The sequence below is a fragment of the Nansenia antarctica genome (assembly GCF_963989245.1).
Source record: "Nansenia antarctica genome assembly, chromosome: 12".
NCBI lineage: Eukaryota > Metazoa > Chordata > Actinopteri > Argentiniformes > Microstomatidae > Nansenia > Nansenia antarctica.
In genome coordinates, this window is record NC_137682.1 from 15,431,958 (window position 1) to 15,450,811 (window position 18,854).

The 18,854-nt window shown below is 42.2% G+C and overlaps 1 protein-coding gene across 1 annotated transcript in view; it reads right to left on the minus strand.

The window, feature by feature from the left end:
• col25a1 (collagen type XXV alpha 1 chain) overlaps window positions 1-18,854 on the minus strand; it is a gene marked incomplete at its 3' end in the record, with an annotated part of 165,243 nt that overhangs the window by 71,933 nt on the left and 74,456 nt on the right. Inside the window, exon 3 of the mRNA XM_080543435.1 lies at window positions 7,352-7,404. Coding sequence (XP_080399561.1) covers window positions 7,352-7,404 — 53 coding nt within the window. The remainder of the gene's footprint in view (window positions 1-7,351; window positions 7,405-18,854) is intronic.

Consider the following 18,854-nt stretch of genomic DNA (forward strand, 5'->3'; position numbering starts at 1 on the left):
TCGGTGTAAAAAATCACTGATGTTCTCTGAACAAAAAAAGGGTCTGCAAAGACACTCGCCACATCTGTCTGTACATGCACGGAAGCACGAAGAGCACTCAGAGTTCAGGTAGATGTTTTAGTAGGCTTATAGTCTGTGTGGATATTGTTCATGTGTGGATTATGGAATACTGTGTTAAAATGTAAATTAGGGCGTGGTGTCGTGGCTTTGCCACAAAGGCAAAGGCTACACATGAGCAGAAATTAAACATGTCGTTTTTGTAAGTGATTTCTGATTGAAGAGAGCCAATTGAGATCACAGGTCTGTGTCTATTTATTAGTGCTAAGTGACAGTAAAGCCTGGTAGAGAAGTCTGCAATGAGAGCACCAGGGTCCGTTCAGTTACAGAACACTGGGTATAAATTAACTAATGTTCCGAGAGAGCCCCATCGAATATGCATGGAGATGTCTTCTCCTGGGGTGGGCATAATGAATAACAAACCACATGAGATCACTTATTGGATCCTTTTTTTTTTATTTATTTTTTTACTGTCATTGGCCTTGTATTCAATGGAAGACACAATGCAATTTGCAGAAATCTATAAGTAGAGGGAAACAATATTCAGTCCTTTTATTTAAAAACAAGATTTTCATTTGGATTCTTGGATTAGATTTGGGGTTTCTGGAAATTGAAGTATTCTATGGAAATCAGACCCTGGTCTTCTAACCAGTCGTGAACTGCCAGAACACAGGGTTGCCAGGGTATCCCTCTGCTCTTCACATCGCCCTTTAAACTAGGACCTACAGCACAAAAGCTGCTTGCAGACTGTACATCAGGCCAGGGGATACAAGACCTGCCAGAGGGGAGTTGAGAGGACAGGGAGACCACCTGCATTCACTTACCCCTCAGACCCCCAGGAGCAGACGGCGCGGAGCGGCGGAAGAGGATTAACTTACAGTACGACTTTTACCACTTGGTTGGCACATACAGTGCTATTCAATCGCGCTTGCCTCTCAACTCCATAAATTCTTTTAACAGAGCACACACACGGCCCGCTTGACCCTGTTACCACTACTGTCAGAACCCCTGGTGGTTATATATAGGTTTGCCTTCATCCTCTGAAAACATAGTTTTCCATCTGTGGAGTCAAGTGATCCTGTGATCGCAAGACACGTAATGAAGTGAGACGTTCTTTTTGGGTGCAGGGGCTGGCAGGGAATAGGCTTGGTACCAGGGTTATTGCAAACCAAACCATATTGGCCCAAATGAGAGAGAAAGGTCCACTATTAGGGGAAGGCATGGATGAAAATATTATTTTAATCATATAGTCAGATTACATGCGGCAACCGAAAGGTTTTATACAGCACACACAAAGGGTTTATATTTGTGGTTGGATTTGCCGGATTTGCCATTGAGTGGGTGCAAAACAAAATAGTTCTAAATAAAAACTATTTTAACAAGCGATTTGCTCAAATATGGTGTTGTTGCTCGAATCCGCTACATTCCCAACATTCCCATGAGGATTATGAGGTGTTTTACGAGGTGATGGAAACGTCACTATTGTAGATCTGCTTCCCTTGGATCCAGTGTATTTGTATTTGTTGTAGGTTTTACCTTTGACCATGGCTCATGCTGACACTAAGAGAAGGCTGCAAGGTCTGGGATACTTACGGAAGATCCTGGAAAAGAAGAGACACAAAAAGCGAAAGTTAGTACACCTTCTAATAGGTCAGAAATCAACAACACATTCATACTGAACTCCTTATCCGTTCAGGAAGCCATGGAACCGCACAAGTGAAAACCTCCACCGCCAGCCAGTTTAAATATACACATTCACTTATGTATAGTACAGCATACCAGCAGGGGAGAGGAAACGAGTAGACAGACAGAAGCGACCGGAAGCTCTACCGGAAACACGGGTCTCAATACCCACTACATCCCATTTCCACATAACTGCAAAATCACACCTTTATTTATACACTGTGGCATTTAGCGCTGGCAAGCGCGACAGAACGCTCATCCCTGGTATCTGCTTTCCACACTGTTTGGGCCAACAATGACAGTGAACTCGGATTGGTCAGATGACTAATTCTTTTTGGAGGTACTGTAGCTCTGATTTCACTGCAACACAGGGTTGCAAGGCTTGTTAAAAATGTGCCCCTTTTTTTGCGAGGTGATACTTCAGTCCTTTCCCCCAATTACTCCCGCTCAAAGGGATCTGCACCGTGGTACTTCAGGGCTCACTTCAGAGCCCCTGCAAATCATTCTGGGTCTTTGGGTTCTTATTAGGGAAGTCCAGCTGCTCCACCTAAAAAGGCGGTGGGATTTATTTTACAAGACAAATTTCGCTGTACTGGTCTTCCTCGTGACAGAAGGTAAAGTGCAAATTGCTCCTGCAGCTGCAGCACTTGAAGGAGACCTCGTTTGAGGCAGCACTTAGGTGCTGCTGTTTTTACAGTTCGTCGAGTCAGGCTACTTACTACTACTTTGTAAGCAGGTAGTGTGTTGTTGACTTGTTCCTGTGTTGTGCACAAGGGTGTGAGTTAGGGACACACACACACACACACACACACATGAAGTGAGGTCTAAACATTTACCTTCATATCAGCACACACACACAAGCTAGCACTGAGTCTGAAGAAGTTGGGACATTTGGCTAGGAACTGAGGCTAAGATCTGAGGTTATAAAGTGGTATCCTAAAACTGCACCACAGCGTCTCACAGATTAAGGACAAGAAGCCTTAAAGCCCAGCATCAATGTTCCAAGGAGGCCGCAGATCCAGCATGCAATTTCATTTGATTGCCTTTCAGTGACCATCCACAATCACACTAGACCTGTCTGCCACTGAACATCGATGAAAAGTCTATCAGACGCATGTCAAATGATATGGGCTATAATGGCATGTTGAACAATCCATCATCAAAGCCATTCAATGCAGCCTTGTTAGCGCCAGCTGCTATCTCCACACTGGCGGTACTTGTCATTCTCCTCCTATGTGTTCGCTATCCTGTTATTGACAACATGAAGTCACCATGGAAAGATGTAAGGTTGGGGACCTTGTTGGGCAGTATGGTGCATTATGTCTGCTCACGTGACAGGACAAGTCGTTGTCACCCTCAGAGTGACACAGAGGTTATGCTGGGGTATTTTGCAGCGACAGCTGCGCTGGGAACGCCTGCTTTTTCCTACAAAATGATTTTCCATTATGGGATATCTAGATACGTTAATTGAAACTAAAATATAGGTATAGTTCCATGGACGTCAAAAACGTAATGACAGTCAATAACCTTAAATGATTATCAATATATCTCCTACATTAAGTTCAAGTAAAGCTGTACAGTAAGAGTCTAAACTGTGACCATCCTGTGGGGGCAGGTATCATACATGAAAGTGTGCCACAAAGAGCTGTTCAAGTTTCACAGGAAAACAGGAAACTCCTGAGGCCGTCCAACACTGAGCACCCGCTCAGAAACAACCACAGACTCACACTGTGGTACATAGCCACATCACCAACGACCTCATCTGGGATGAACACACCAACCAAGTGGTGAAAAAAAAAGCGCAACGCTGCCTCTTCCATCTCAGTAGGCTGAAAAAGTTTGGTGTAGGGCCCAAGATTACGGGAGCCTTCTTCAGAGGCACAACAGAGAGCATCACTGCCTGGTACGGGAATTGCACTGCCCAAAACCGCAATGCGCTGCAGAGGGTAGTGCAGACAGACGAAAAGATCAGCGGCTGTGTGTTACCCCCCCATCCAGAACATCTACGGTGATCGGTGTGTCAGCAAGGCCCTAAGGATTATCAAGGACCCCAGTCACCAAAACAGGAAATTGTTCGAACTACTGCCGTCAGGGGAAACGGTACCGTAGCCTCGGGGCAAAAACCCAGAGGATGTCGAAAAGCTATTTCCCACAAACAATCAAACAGACTCCTAGGGAAACGCACTGACACAAGGCAACCCCCCACTGTACTAACAATACATTATGACTACCTGACTACTTGGTCACTACCTACCTGAATTCTAGACTACTCCACTTTTACACCATATTGCACACTGTATGACAGTGTTACATCACACTGCAACCTGCACAGCATTTATGCACAACCTGATACTTGAATCTGAACTTTTAATGTTGTTTACATTAAGAATGTTGATATGCTGATTCGCATTCTGCAATTCTCAAGTGGCGCAAATGCTTCTTTTAATTATTAAAAAAAAATCATATTACGAAAGCTTAAGTGTTGAAGAGCCAACTCAATATAACAAACAACAGTTTTAGGATAAATAAATACTTAATTATTAACAAATTCTCTGTATTGTCTGTATTGTCGTAGGCTACTGGGTAAGTGATACATGGCTTGTAAACAAACTTACGTTTTAGGATGTGCTCAAAAGCAAGGACTGTGTGATCATCTAATTATGTGTAGTTTTTACCATGTTGATGTTCTATCAGCATGTTGTGATGTGCTAAACATGCAGTTAGATGTTCATAGCGATGTTCTTTCTTAGATGTTAGCTAGCTACCAATGGGATGGTACCAAATGCATCTGTTTTGATTCAGAGCAATTTTCTCTAGTATTCGGTTTGAGGTTTACCACCATTCAAATAAGCATATCTTCTTCAACTATTTTCAATGTATGACACATCATTTGAAAGCTTACAATCTGCACTTTCATAACCTGTAAAAAACTGAAAATGCCCTTGCCCTACTTGGGGACTTTTTCACCAGACCCTGTCACATATTCTCATAAATCATACATCCATGAGTATTCTTTCTTTATTGTGAGATTCAAAGAGGAAAACGTGCATTTGCGAATATAAGATTCATATACACATTGCATAGACTTTGACAGGGCAGAAGAAATAGATTTTGAGTCACCTGAGTGAGTATAAATGAGTAATGAGTGAGTATGAGAGAGTATGAGAGTAATGCCTCATTAATGTTTATTTTTTCACAGAGAGGGTGGAGCTTAACATTGGATGGCTATAATGCACAAGAGTAGCTCACTGACCTTAGTGCCTAGCCCTAAACTAATGCTCCTCAAAGGCGTTTTCATTGATTTACTTGGACCTTAGTAATATACTATATGATAAGAGTTCCTGAGCACTGCAACCAGTAGTAAATAATAAATAAGCAAATGCAATACCCTACTATATAAAGGGTGCCAATAAAGCTTATAACACATTTGCACTAGATTTAAGGACCTGTTACAATATACCCCCCTTTTATGGTATGACATTTGATGATGACATGATTTATCAAGGATCTATTTGGGTTTATAAAGGGTTTCTGAAGCATCCATTAGGCCTTTATAAGTATTACTTTTGTTGAAGTGTGACTATTGCACCCTGACGCTGATCACTATCCAGACGTCTGTGAGGATCAAATGGATGACAGAGGAGAATGACAGACGCGGCGAGTTCAAATGAAACACGTTCTCTCTCTGGCCTTGCCTTAGTTGACCCTAACACAGTGACTCACGTGAAGTGCAGTGGACTTGGCACGCGTCCCCTGGCCCACAAAACGCTTGCCCATGCAGTGGTGGGATAAGGCTATTATCCATAACAGAATGAGGCGGATTGTCGTCTTATGTTTTCCATTGTCTGCTCTTAATAGACCACTGCGCCGCTCAGGACATCATGCGGTACACTTGTTTGCTTGTTTCCGGTCGATTTGTTGAGAGGAAGTTATTTAGATTCTCAGCAGTTGTCTGAGCTGATGACAGGGAACAAATTGTTGGTGTGCTGCTTTCACACCAGAGTGCCATTTGAAATTATCTGGCATGATGAGTGTTTTTCGGGGAAGTAAAGGGTTGCATAAGCAACACTGAAGTATCTCAGAAATGCAGTCAAGTGGAACATTGAACCGTCGTCTACTGTATCTGTCAAATCCATTTTTTCTCTCCTCTCTGGCTTTCGAGTCATACACTGGAATATTATGTAAATAATGAAAGCATAGGCTGAGAGCCACATCATGTTGATCCATGTCTTTCGACCGAGACTGAAAACACAGAACCCAATGCCACTTACACGATTTTGAAATTAATTTGGTAAGAGAGGGAATCAAGGACTTTAAATTCAAACAACAGAGACTGTTTGAAATACGGCCCCGATGCTGATTAACTTTCATTCGACTTTAAAGCAGTCAATGGAATTAGCGGTTATACCCAGTCAAAATGATCTGTTTCTTATATCAGGGGCTGCCTCATTTCTTTGGCTGCAACCTAACCACTACCTTATGACTATATCTCACTGAAAACAGGGACCTGGCTTTGGCCTGTCATACTCATTTGTTTTTATGAGAGCAATACCTTTGGTCCAGCAGATTGGCCCTCTTCTATGGCTATGAAGTCTCAACATAGCAGCGCCGCAAGGCTCCAATGTCCATTATCGCTCACCATTAGCCCTGTGGTGTGGACGTACTCGCCTGCCATTTATATGTTCCCCCTGCTAATTCTATTTAGTAGCGTTTTCAGCACTCCCTATCTGTGGGACTGTCGCCACAAACACGTCCCCTCCCAAAGGAGCTGGGCCTGGCCTGATGAGTCAGCTTAGGAGAGAGACTGAGAGAGAGAGAGAGAGAGAGAGAGAGAGAGAGAGAGAGAGAGAGAGAGAGAGAGAGAGAGAGAGAGAGAGAGAGAGAGAGTCTCACTTGGAGGTCCCAGTGAACCAGTGAACTGGGAATGGACATAATACAGAACCAAAATGTTTAATTGCAAATGAGATGGCAAATCACCCAGCCTGAACCACCATATGAACGGGAAATAATTTTTTCCTACTTTCACCAAGTGTGCACACAGAATCATTGTTAATGTTGAGAGTAGCTGCTCTATTGAGAACAGAGTATCTGCAATTAGGCATATCTGACAAATGGGTTTTCCCAAGTGAGTTTTAGGAGGGTATATGGCCAGCCATTCAATTAATTACTGAATTACATTCATTACTGTTGCTATGGCGAATAAACAAGACACTGCCTTTGTGAATACTAGGAATAAAAAATCTGACTGACAACTGAATGCTCCAAGGTCATGATGTTGTATATGTGTGCCGTTAGGAATGAAATACTGGTCTTTTACACTAACAGGTATACACAGGTATACACATGCACACACACACACACACACACACACACACACACACACACACGCAGACGCACACGTACACACACACGTACACACACACACACACACACACACACACACACACACAGAGACACACACACACACACATACACGCACGCACACACACACACACACACACACACACACACACACACACAGACACAGTCACAGTCACAGACACGCACACACACACACATAGACACACACACACACACACACACACACACACACACACACACACACACACACACACATACCAGGTTCTCCATCTCGGCCTCTCCTTCCCCGCTTTCCTGGTGGACCTGCATTGAGAGAAGCACAAAAAAATGTTTGGTTAACACTTTTTCATTTCTTATTATATTCTCTAATTTAGGTTTTGCATTTCACTGTCCTTGGGATCAACAGAGGAGAAGGAAGAACCAGTGTCAAAATATTGCCTTTAGATTTTCTATGCACCTCAAAGTTCCTAAGGTTCATGAAGTATTTAGGCACAATTTAGGCACAAACCCATGTGGAAACAGGGCACGTACTCTGTTGCCGCAAGAGTGATCCTCTTGGTTTCATCTCTCTCTTTTTTCTTGGTGTTATTCTTTTCAGCTTGGATGCCTTGATTTCTAATTTGTTTTTATAACAGTCATGTTCAGTTTGCCTCTCCCCCTGTGCTTCCATGAACGGCATCAATCTGCTAATGCTCAGCCAGAGGAGTAAAACAATTACACGCATTGTTAAGTTTAACATGCTGGAAACTTGACTGCATTGTACGTGGGTAGTCTTCAGCGCTGTCCGGATGACCTCTGGAGAACTTAAGCGCTGCTTGCCCAAAACTGAGTTTCCTCATGGGGGAAATGCTTTGCTATGGGTGACTGATGCTGGAAACGAAGGTTTGGTGGGTGTCAGAGAATCTGTGTGGTGTGTGTGGTATTATGGTGTGTAAAAACAAAAAAATACGTAAGTTACCTTATAAAAGAATGTGAGGATTATTATTTAACTATCATTAAAGCGGAAGTATTAGCCCACCTTTGTTGGTCCCAAAATATGATTATGTTTCACAATAGACACAGTGATAGATATCCTAACAGCAAGCTTAGATTTACTTCCTGGAATAGTCTCATGGTGATGTGTTTTCACAGATACTGTTACGCATCACTATGGGACTACTCCAGGAAGTAAATCTGAGCTCACAACTAGGATATCTATAAGGTGTGTATGCACAAAGTAATTGTATTTTGGGACCATATCAATGGTGGGCTGATGAGAATATTCATATATTTTAAATATTTTTTTTAAATGTAAAATTCTGCTTTGAGTCCATTATGGTCTGTATACTGTATTTGTGTATGTAACTCTTGCAACTTGACTTTTCACAACTTTAGCTCAGAGTGTAACTAAGGTAAGCATACACCCCAGAACGAGCCTGCCATGTACAAGTCCATTATCATCACCAGCTTGGAAGAGAGGTCTTATCCAAACCAACCAAGCGAGACAGACCTAACTGCATGGTTTTTTCACCACACATAATTATCCAGATCTAGTTTAAGATAGCAACAGTGTGAACAAGTATCACGTAAGCCATTGTGTAGGCCCGATCCCAATTCACCCCTACGGCTCCGTTTTGAGCATTCATGTTGAGGGTAGGGGTGTCCCAATTCATGTTTTCATTGAGGGCTAGGGGGAAGGGGGAGGGCTATCCGCGGCTCCGTTTGGAGATTTTTTGGGACCACGTTCGATTCGGAGCCATAACCCTACCTCCCAGGATGCATTGCGAATCATATACAGAAATGTATACAGAAATGTACTGATTTCGCTCTAGGCAATGCGGAAGACAACCACAAATGTCATTACCTTTTCTGTAATTACTTGTTAATAAAGATTAGAAAAATTATGATAACCATCTTATTATCTTAGTTTAATGTAATTTCAATGTATTATAGACCTTTTCTTTATAACAAGCATAACCCAAAAAATCGCTATTATGCCGATGTGCTGTGTCTAACGTTACAGGCTGATTTGTGCATGACAGTCGCGCATATTGACATATTTCCATGTCTGATGGCACCTACTAATGTCATTTCAATTCATTATAGACCTTTTCTTTACAACAAGCATTCCATTCCATTCCAAAGTCCAGTGCGCTTCAGCCAAGTTTAAGATCCGAGGGTTTTGGTGCTCAGCAGTAGAGGACAATAATAGCAAAACTATTACCTGGGCACTTCCATTAGACTACCAAAGCAAGACACCGGAGCACTCATATCTGCGTGTTTGTTACAGGGTGACAGTCACCCTGTTCCTCTGCAACAAACATCAAGCACAGCCTCCCCATAGAAATATACACCATGTCATCGGAGCGCGATTCACATTTCCAAGATGTACAATTTTCGAATGTACAAATTTCGAAATAAATTCTTACATGTGGCGTTTCACAGCAGATGATGGTAGACATATTTAATGTAAAGTTATCTATCTATCATTAGGCTGATTTGTGCATGATAGTCGTGCGTTTTGACCGATTTCCATGCTGTATTTTCCCCCTTTGATGGCATATGACACTATAACTATGGCAGTTATTAAACCAAAACACACAATCTAATCTGAGCAGTTGTTACTATGTAATATTATTGATGGGTTATATCATGTAGCTGACTAACGCCGTGGATAGCGTCTGTTTCTCCAGTCTTCCTGTCACATCGGATTTCAGAACGGATTTAAAAATAAATCTGCGATCCGTGTCTAATGTTATCTATCTAACTTTTACAGGCTGATCTGTGCATGATACTGGCGCATTTTGACATATTTCATGTCGCATTTCCCCCCTTTGATGGCATATGACGCCCGATATCAGTGCAGACTGGCAGGGTAGGAGCACAGGTTGATAGCCTACAGAGCACCGTAATTCTGTCATGGTCTGATATTGAAGCATTGTTCTTTTTTATTTGATGACTTGTTTGATCGATTGATAGCGTAAAACTTAAGTTGCGAATGAATCGCGAGTGTCAATGCTTTTATATGACACTACTGATGACGTATCAGGGTCTTGAAGTTGTCCCATTTAATCGGGAAAGATTTCAAACCACTACGCCTTGTGGCACTGTTCAGAGGCCTTGGCTCCAAAGTGAGTGGCACTCCAAAACGAGCCGTAGGGGTAGGGAAGGGAATCGGGATTGGGCCGTAAACTCATTTTACCACTGCTCTGCCAACAAATGGTGTTTTATTATTTTTGCAAAGTTCAACATAATTAAGGAGGAATGAGAGGGTTGCAAAGTGGTGGCTTGCACAAGGAGGTTTAGATGCTTAAGTCCAGCATTAATGTGCCATGGTGTCATGTTCTGAACTGCAGCACACTGCCTCCAAGGGATGACTCCTTCACTCTGGGCTAGGATCAGCAGCTGTAAAAGCAGTCAGAAGCTTGGGTAGGCTAAAATGCTATAGCACCATGGTAATTGCTAATCCAAAACCACTGCCCCCCCCCCCCCCCCCCTTTTTTTTGTTTGGATGTGTCAGCCGCTTTGCCTAATCAGCTTTCCATGCTGTATGTGCCGACTGTATGCAGTCTCCTTGCTTGTGTACGGTACATCCTTGCGAGCAAGAACTAAAGAGAAATTCAAAGCTGAAAGAGAGAGAGAGAGAGAGATCCACTTTTACTCAATAGTTGGAGATTTACGACGTCCCAGATGTAATAGACTAGAGTGTAAAATGCTGGCTCATGTTGCACCACTGTATGACGTTTGGTTCCCAACATGTTCCCACTGTTTGGAGCCGGCCCAAGCGCAGACTCAGATTTAGATTCTGCTCGCTTGGGTGACGTCCAGCACAATAGAAAACCCTGCCAACAAAGGCCCCAGCCAGGGCTTAGGCTACGAGGCTGCAGGTGTGGAAGTTTGCTTCAAATCTTTTAGCACAACCGCTATGTCTTTGTACACTGTAAACGTCAGAAATCCAGGTGTCTTTTTTTTGTTTGTTTTTTGTAATTATTTATTTTCTGTCCATTTCTTTTGGTCAGTCCATCACGCTCTGACATAAACAGCTCAACTATGAGACCAAGATCAAGATCTTTAAGGATAACATGGCATTGACTGAACTCAATCTCATGCAATGCCAGAGAGTAAACAAAACAGTGGCTGTCATATTCAGGTCTATACAATGAATTGCCATGAGGGACATACTGTTAGTTCCATAAGAAAGCCATTGCATCCATTTCTGTGACAGTAATACTGTGACAGAGACTTCAGTGACTTTGCTGTCACAACAGCATGAAGCCGTCAACAGCCATTGCAAGGTCTCAGATCCTTCGGAATGAGCTGACTGGTATTCACACATTTACTGCCTTTTCAAGTAAGTGAATGGTTAGAAAATATGTATGTTCGATGAACCAAAGAATGCAATTTGTCCAAACATTGATAGTTGTGGCAGTCTTTAACAGTTACCAAACCCACAAAGACCATAGTCCTGTGCTGTTGGCAGGGATCCCAATCAGATCGTTCCACATCCATTATTCTGACTTGGTTGAAGATGAGAGTCCTGAACTTATTGTAAAGTATGCACAGAACTTTTGCTTTATGTATTGCTTTCCACAACAAGAGAATTTACTACTTTGTATTTTCAACTTTTGCAAAATACAATCTGTTAAGTGTGGATAAATGCCCTCAGAAATGAATGCTAGAAGACTATAAACTTCAAAACCTCTTTGGCAACAATGGGGGTGGGGACTACAACATGTAGCAATCATTAATTATTCTTCCAATAATATAATATCTATCATAAAACCTAAAATGTCGCCATTGTCCATTTCCCCATATGATACCAGATCATCCTAAATTCAACAGTGTTCAATTTCAGTCCTCTTCTCTTTTTTCGCAGTCCCAAGTCAATCAGTTTGATGTAGCCCGAGCCCAGCCTCTACATCAACAAAACAAGCATTGTTTCTGAGCATGATACCAAGTCCTTAATCAAATAATTTAAAGCTTCAACTTGTGAAGGCTGCGCCAAAAGGAACAAATTGGATACACGATCCAATCTCCAGAGTAAATCAAGTTTGAAGAGAACTGGCTCGTGGTCCTATGAGACAGACTATGAGTGGCAAATTGCACCTCCCTGCATTATAGCATGTACATGAAATGATGATTACAGAATATAACACACAGTTTATATTGTCCCAGACGCATCAGACCAAGTTGACAAGCGAACAGTGATGTCAAGACATGATTAGTTTTGCCTCTCAATAAGGGCACTGTGCCTTGATACAGCTTATTTCTTTAACTCTTGAAACTTCATACTGTAGACTACTGTCTAGATATTGTGCTGGTATCATACCTACTGTACTGTTGCCCAGATTGATCCTGTTCAAATGAATCACAAACATTATCATTGGTATGATGTTTCCGAATGTCAATGGAAAAGGGATCATACACGTTCAATCTGCTAAAAGTCAACTATATTCCTAGAATTCATTCTGTTGTTAATAACCAGGCTGTCACCCATGTTACGTCAACAGGAGAACTACATGAGCAGCCGTTTTTAACTGAGGCCTTTTGGTGGTGTGGAGGAGCATTGCACAACAGACTGGCATTGTGAGGAAGTAGGCTGACCGATTGGTTTTCAGATAGAGATAAAGGTATAATCCATTGTCTTACAGACAGAAACACACGCACACACACACACACACACACACACACACACACACACACACACACACTCCACACTGAGAGTTCAGTGAAGTTAATGCAAAGCAGCGTCGGCCTAGAATGACGATACCTGAAGTAAGACGACGGATATAATCATGTAACAGTTCAAGAAAGGCCAATGTACTGTAACTGTTCTCATGATGTTCTCAGCCTGCCTCTGTCTGTGTTGTTGCCGTGATGACTTAAACGTCTGATGATGAAAATTGGTATGATATCAACACACACACACACACACACACACACACACACACACACACACACACACACACACACACACACACATTCTTCATGGGAAACGGACTGTGCTTCTAAAAGGTCCAAAATAGGTAATAGATCAATACCGAAAATAAATCAATACCAGCCACATAAGGATACACATATGCTGCTGCTTTCATCCATATATGTGATGTTGCCTGAGAATTACACATTTTCCCAAGGGTTAGTTTGAGGTTATTTTTACTTTGCAGTCAGATTCAATTAATGTAACCGATCACCCCATTTCATGGATACTAAAAGGGCTGGAGGCTGACCTTATTGTTTACAAATGATTATATAAGACATTATGCGGCATGAATGTTTGGGGGAAATGCAATGGCAACACCATGCATCCATTGCCAATGTATGTGAACATTGACATGCAATTGTTTGGTGAGTGCTATTTCGAGCCGTTTCGAGTCATTGTCGAGTACAGTGTAGTAACAATGCCCACCTATTCCCATAGAGGTCTATGTGCCATTGAAACTTATGTAATGGAGAAAAGTATTTTGCTAAAACAGCTAATATGGGAGACAATGATCCCTTCCAATGATTAATCGTTGTGTTTTAAACTGGTGATATATTACGGAAGCTTTAAAGTCATGTGTTTCTGTGACCAGTAGCTAACACCGCTGCTCAATGGCCAGGAGCCTCATCACCAAACTAGAGAGATGCTGTGACCATGTGCATGAGGCTGGCAACCTGACAACATGTCAACCTACTGAACCTCTGGCTCAACTCTATAAGATGTCTCTCAATTGCAAACCGAAGACCTTGTTTATGCTTTTCATAGACGAGGTTCAGGGTTTACTGAGTGAAATATTCACTAGCCTGAGAGTAGGGGGGGCGGCTTTCCATAGACAATATGGGACGCATTAAAAAGCCATCCTGCTCAACCCTTCATTGAACAGTATCTTGGCAAGTGCCTTGCAAAGACAGGAGGGGAAAAACCAGAAGAACAAGGATGCGGCATCTGAGCAGTCCACTCGTGCGCATCTCTCTATGTATGGTGTCATCGGGAGCAACTTCTCTAATGTCTTTGACATAGGGAATCTTGGATGACATCCAAATAATTGCCTAAGAGGGTAAATGCAAGTTTTAAATTGAATTTTTAGGGACCAGTGGATTTTCTAAATAGACTCCATTACATTCCACTTAACCCATCAACATGACCTGGCTGAATCATCAGCAGTTACGATGTCTGGTACAGAACAGGGTTTACTGTATATACCATGAGCTGGCTTTAAAAAAAATCACATATTACTTTGGACTTCATGAAGTTTGGCAAATTGGGAGCATTTCATTTGATTCATGGTCCTTGTTACTCTGCATGACAATGAATAAATCAATACATACAATGGTATTTTTCTGAGCATGGGGTCCACTTGTCTTGGAGACAAATGTAAATTAGACCACTTTATAATCAGCATTGTCTGCGAATACTGATGTATTTCAGACAGTATTTATTTGTATAATTTTTGGTGGGATGAGGGAAGTGAGTGTTGGGATGCATATTGTGTAAAAGAATATGAATGAATATGAATGAATATGAATTTGAGCGACAAAACAGATGGGAATGAGGGGGTACTCTGCCTCTACGATTAAAATCAGTAATTACCTTCCTGAGCACAATGAACGCTCGCAACAACAACATGCATAAACACACACAGAACATCAGCATTTCAGCATTGCTAAAACAATACGTTTCCTGTCTGTCCGGAATACAGCCTAATGAATTGCCAGACCCCATGGTCAGAAAACTGCCTTTCACTTTTCTTTTCTTTTTGTATGACAAACCCCACAGTTGTCTTTTAAACAACATCACTGAGAGCAGCTATTCAACTGTTATTGAACACTATCTGTTTTATTCAAAAGGCTGCATTGGTCAGTAGTACAGCAGATTTTCCATGTGGACTCTATTTAAAGAAACAGTGTCTGTTTGCTCACTATAACCTGCATTTGACCTGTTAGCAGAGGGCCTATTTAAACACATGGGAAGTCTAAAGTGAGGGGAAGGAGGACAGGACTGTGTCTCCACAGGTTCGCTTTAGGAATAGCATTATGCATGACAACCCCTGTGTTTTAACCTCAGGGAGAGAGATAAAGTGGGAGAGAGTGAGTGAGAGAGAGAGAGAGAGAGAGAGAGAGAGAGAGAGAGAGAGAGAGAGAGAGAGAGAGAGAGAAAGAGAGAATGAGAGACAATGCCGCAATATAACTCTAGAGTCACAAAGCTGCAATGTAATACCGTTTTTCACCCTGCATATCTGTGTGTTGGCTTATCATTAGCAAAGTACACTATCAGCGCTGTGTATTGGCATTTAATGGCTGTTAGATATTGTGAGGTCATCTGAAGGTTTTCAGGGTTGATGCAAGAGCTTTGTGGTCTGTGGTCAGGCATCATATGAACTCTTGACCCCCTGTGAGGAATTTCCTAAATTAACTGTGAGATACTATCTGTTGTTTGTAATATCGATCAACTAATGTCTTCTGTGTCATCAGAAATTCCCTCTATCAGATCATGGCTCCAACTCCCCTCCCCCCCACCCCCCTTCCAAAACAGCCAAGTATTGCAAAGTCACCATTAATACCATTTCCAATAACTTCCCTCATTATCAACCATTTTCTGAAAGATATTTCATTATGCAATAATCTATTATAACAATTTCCAACAACAGAAACATCATTATAACTATTTCCTGAACACGGATGACTATTATAGCCATTTCCTAAGTCATACTTCACCAATAAACCCATAGCCTGACGGTAACTTCACCTGTCAGTAGAATTGTGCTCATATTGTCTCCAGACTTGGACTGAACACACTGGAATCCAAGTCAAACTGGGGGAAAGTGTACAGATCCATAAAGGTCTAAAGGCTGGTCTCTGTGTGTATTTTGTTTGCCCTGTCTGGTGGCTCATTCGGTAAACAGGTCGCCTGTGACTCAGTCTAGCCAACCACGAAACACGCACATATACTGTAGTACAGTTCTTTACACACACACACACACGCACACACACACACACACACACACACACACGCGCACACACACACACACACACACACACGCACACACACACACACACACACACACACACACACACACACACACACACACACACACACATACCCCTTGGTCCGGAGCCATGGAAACCTAACATTGCAGTGCCATGTCTTTATGAATGACATGAATTACATTAGGCTAACTTTCCTGTAACTGTACGTTATCCTCAGTGGCAGAGTATGTTTCTTTTTATCAATGGTGCCTCTGTCCCTACTTTTAATAAATGTATTGTTATGACTGGTGAGACTGGTGTTTATACTGCTCAGGAGAGTATGATATCTGAGCTGGAAATGTGCGCTTCGATTTACATAACTGGAGTAATTCTCACTGATTAGGAGCAGAATTAAAACTAATGAACAATCATGAACAGTGACACTCCCTCCACATAAGCTCATAGCAGTAATCAAACTCACTTTTCGATGGCTTAATTTTTGACAATTAGTATCTGAAAATATTTCATTCTGACACACGAGTGGAATAGAGTGCAATGTTGTTGTTATTATTATCGTGTGAAACGCATTCATGTCACCAACATGACATTTTGTTTAATTTCGGCTGTTCCCAAGACATCACCGAACAAGAATCTCAAACTAATTATATCAAGTAGCATTAATTACTGCATGTGGAAGGCAGCAACTGATTGAAAAACAAACTAACGATGTGTGGTTTTTGCACGTTTCCCTGTGTGTACACTCAGCTATAGTCGGGGATGTTGTTACCCATATATAATGAATTCATGTTTGCCCTGATGGATTTGTTAATGTAAGTTGTAGCTTTTTTTGAGGGAGCTTGGGCCCAGGTCTGCATTTGTTCAGATGCCAGCTATCAGTTAATTAATCCTTGAGTTCCTCCATTAGTGTTCCAGGAACATGTCCATCATTCCTTGCCCCATTAGCTCTGTGTTGGGCAGATTGAAACTAGTATTAAAAATAAATCTCTCCTCTTTGAACTACTAGTGAGACCAAAATAGCCTCTTCCCTAAGTCACGCTAATTGCAGACGCTAAAACCCCCGTGTTCTGTCTCTCACACAAGAGTTCCTGGTTAAGAAGCGTTGTGTCTCACAAACTCTGGCATGGCTTTACGCACAAATCAGAAAAAGGTGATGTAATATTGCAGGGGCTGAAAAGCATTAGAGATAAAGAAGCAGTTCTTCTCAAAACCATACACACACACACACACACACACATACACACACACACACACACACACACACACACACACACACAGGAAGACAAATGACATGGATACGTCTATGGCCAACAGGCCCGCTTGGATCATCAGCGATCTTGCTACGGTTCAGTGTCGAAGCTGGAGCGCTCACGACGAGGAAGTGGGGCCTAAGAGAAGTCTTTTCATCACCTTTGGAGATCAATGTGTTTTCCTCTGGCAAGGACTGAGTGCTGAGAAACTTGAGTCCCACCCTGTGCACTCCGCGGTGCAATTATCCTCCCCGCAGTACTCTGCGGTCGCTCTGGCAGCAGAACACTTTCACTGATGGGGGAGGTCAATAATAAACGGATCGATCGGCCAAACCCCCGTTGTCATACAGCACAAGTTAAATTGGCACGAGCGACCGCTTTGACGGCTATATCGGAAGGCTCGGGGGCAGACTTGAACCCAAACTCGTGTGTGGCGCAGGAATATAAAGGGAGAATTTTCAATGAACAGATTTCATTGGAAAATTGTAATCGATTTACTGTAAATGGAATAGGGTAACTTTTTGCGATTGCTCCAACTTGGCTTAGCCTTGATGCTACACCACAATCCACAGAGAAATTGAATGGCCTCTTCTTTTGCGTTACCCATGTTTCAGCTTGGCATGTGCAACCTGTGTAAGCAAAGTTGGTACTTGGGAGATTCTCAAAATGATCCACATGAGAAAATAGTGAACAATGTGTTTTATTCGTACAGTGGCTTGTTCCTGATGCCAAAAAGGAGCAGTTTATTGTTGTATTGCCCTGAGACTGGGAGTGTGTGAAGATCAATCCATTAACACAAGTATCCACAGAGGGGATCCTACATGAGTTTGTCACATTAGCCAGAATTTCCAAGCACCCGTTGAAGAATCCTGTCAGCTACCTCCGACACAGAGGAAGGCAGAGGCCCTGCTTATCCTGATTACCCGTCACATCCATTACACCACTGACTGATTTACCTGGTGACCTACTACTCTAATCAATAACTCTATAAGACGTAAAATACTGAGATGCAACCGAGAACAGCATTGCACACTGTGCAAGCCGCAAAGGGCTGCTAAAGCAATAGGACGATGCTGGATTTGAAATGTTTGAATGTGAATCCATAGACCACTAGAGAGCTGAGTAAGAGCTTGGATTATACATTCAAAATAGTCCCTCAATGTAAGTGAGACATACAGACAAGGATATGGAAGTGTGGACACACAGATAGTTAGCAAAATGAGCATTTCCTGGGTCAGAAGCTGCTATTGAAGCTTACAAATTGGAACAGTTGGTGCATATTCCACTGAGGTTACCATTGGCGACACTATATGTCACACATACACCTGTATGTGTATCTGTTTGATGTTTGAGCATACATGTGTGTGTGTGTGTGTGTGTGTGTGTGTGTGTGTGTGTGTGTGTGTGTGTGTGTGTGCGTGTGTGTGTGTGCGTGTGTGCATGTGTGCATGTGTGCGTGTGCGCGTGTGAGTGTGTGAGTGATACACCAATCCAGGGAAGAATTGAGCCATAGAAATAGTTTCAAGACCATTTCTGGGCATTGAAAGTAACTGTCAA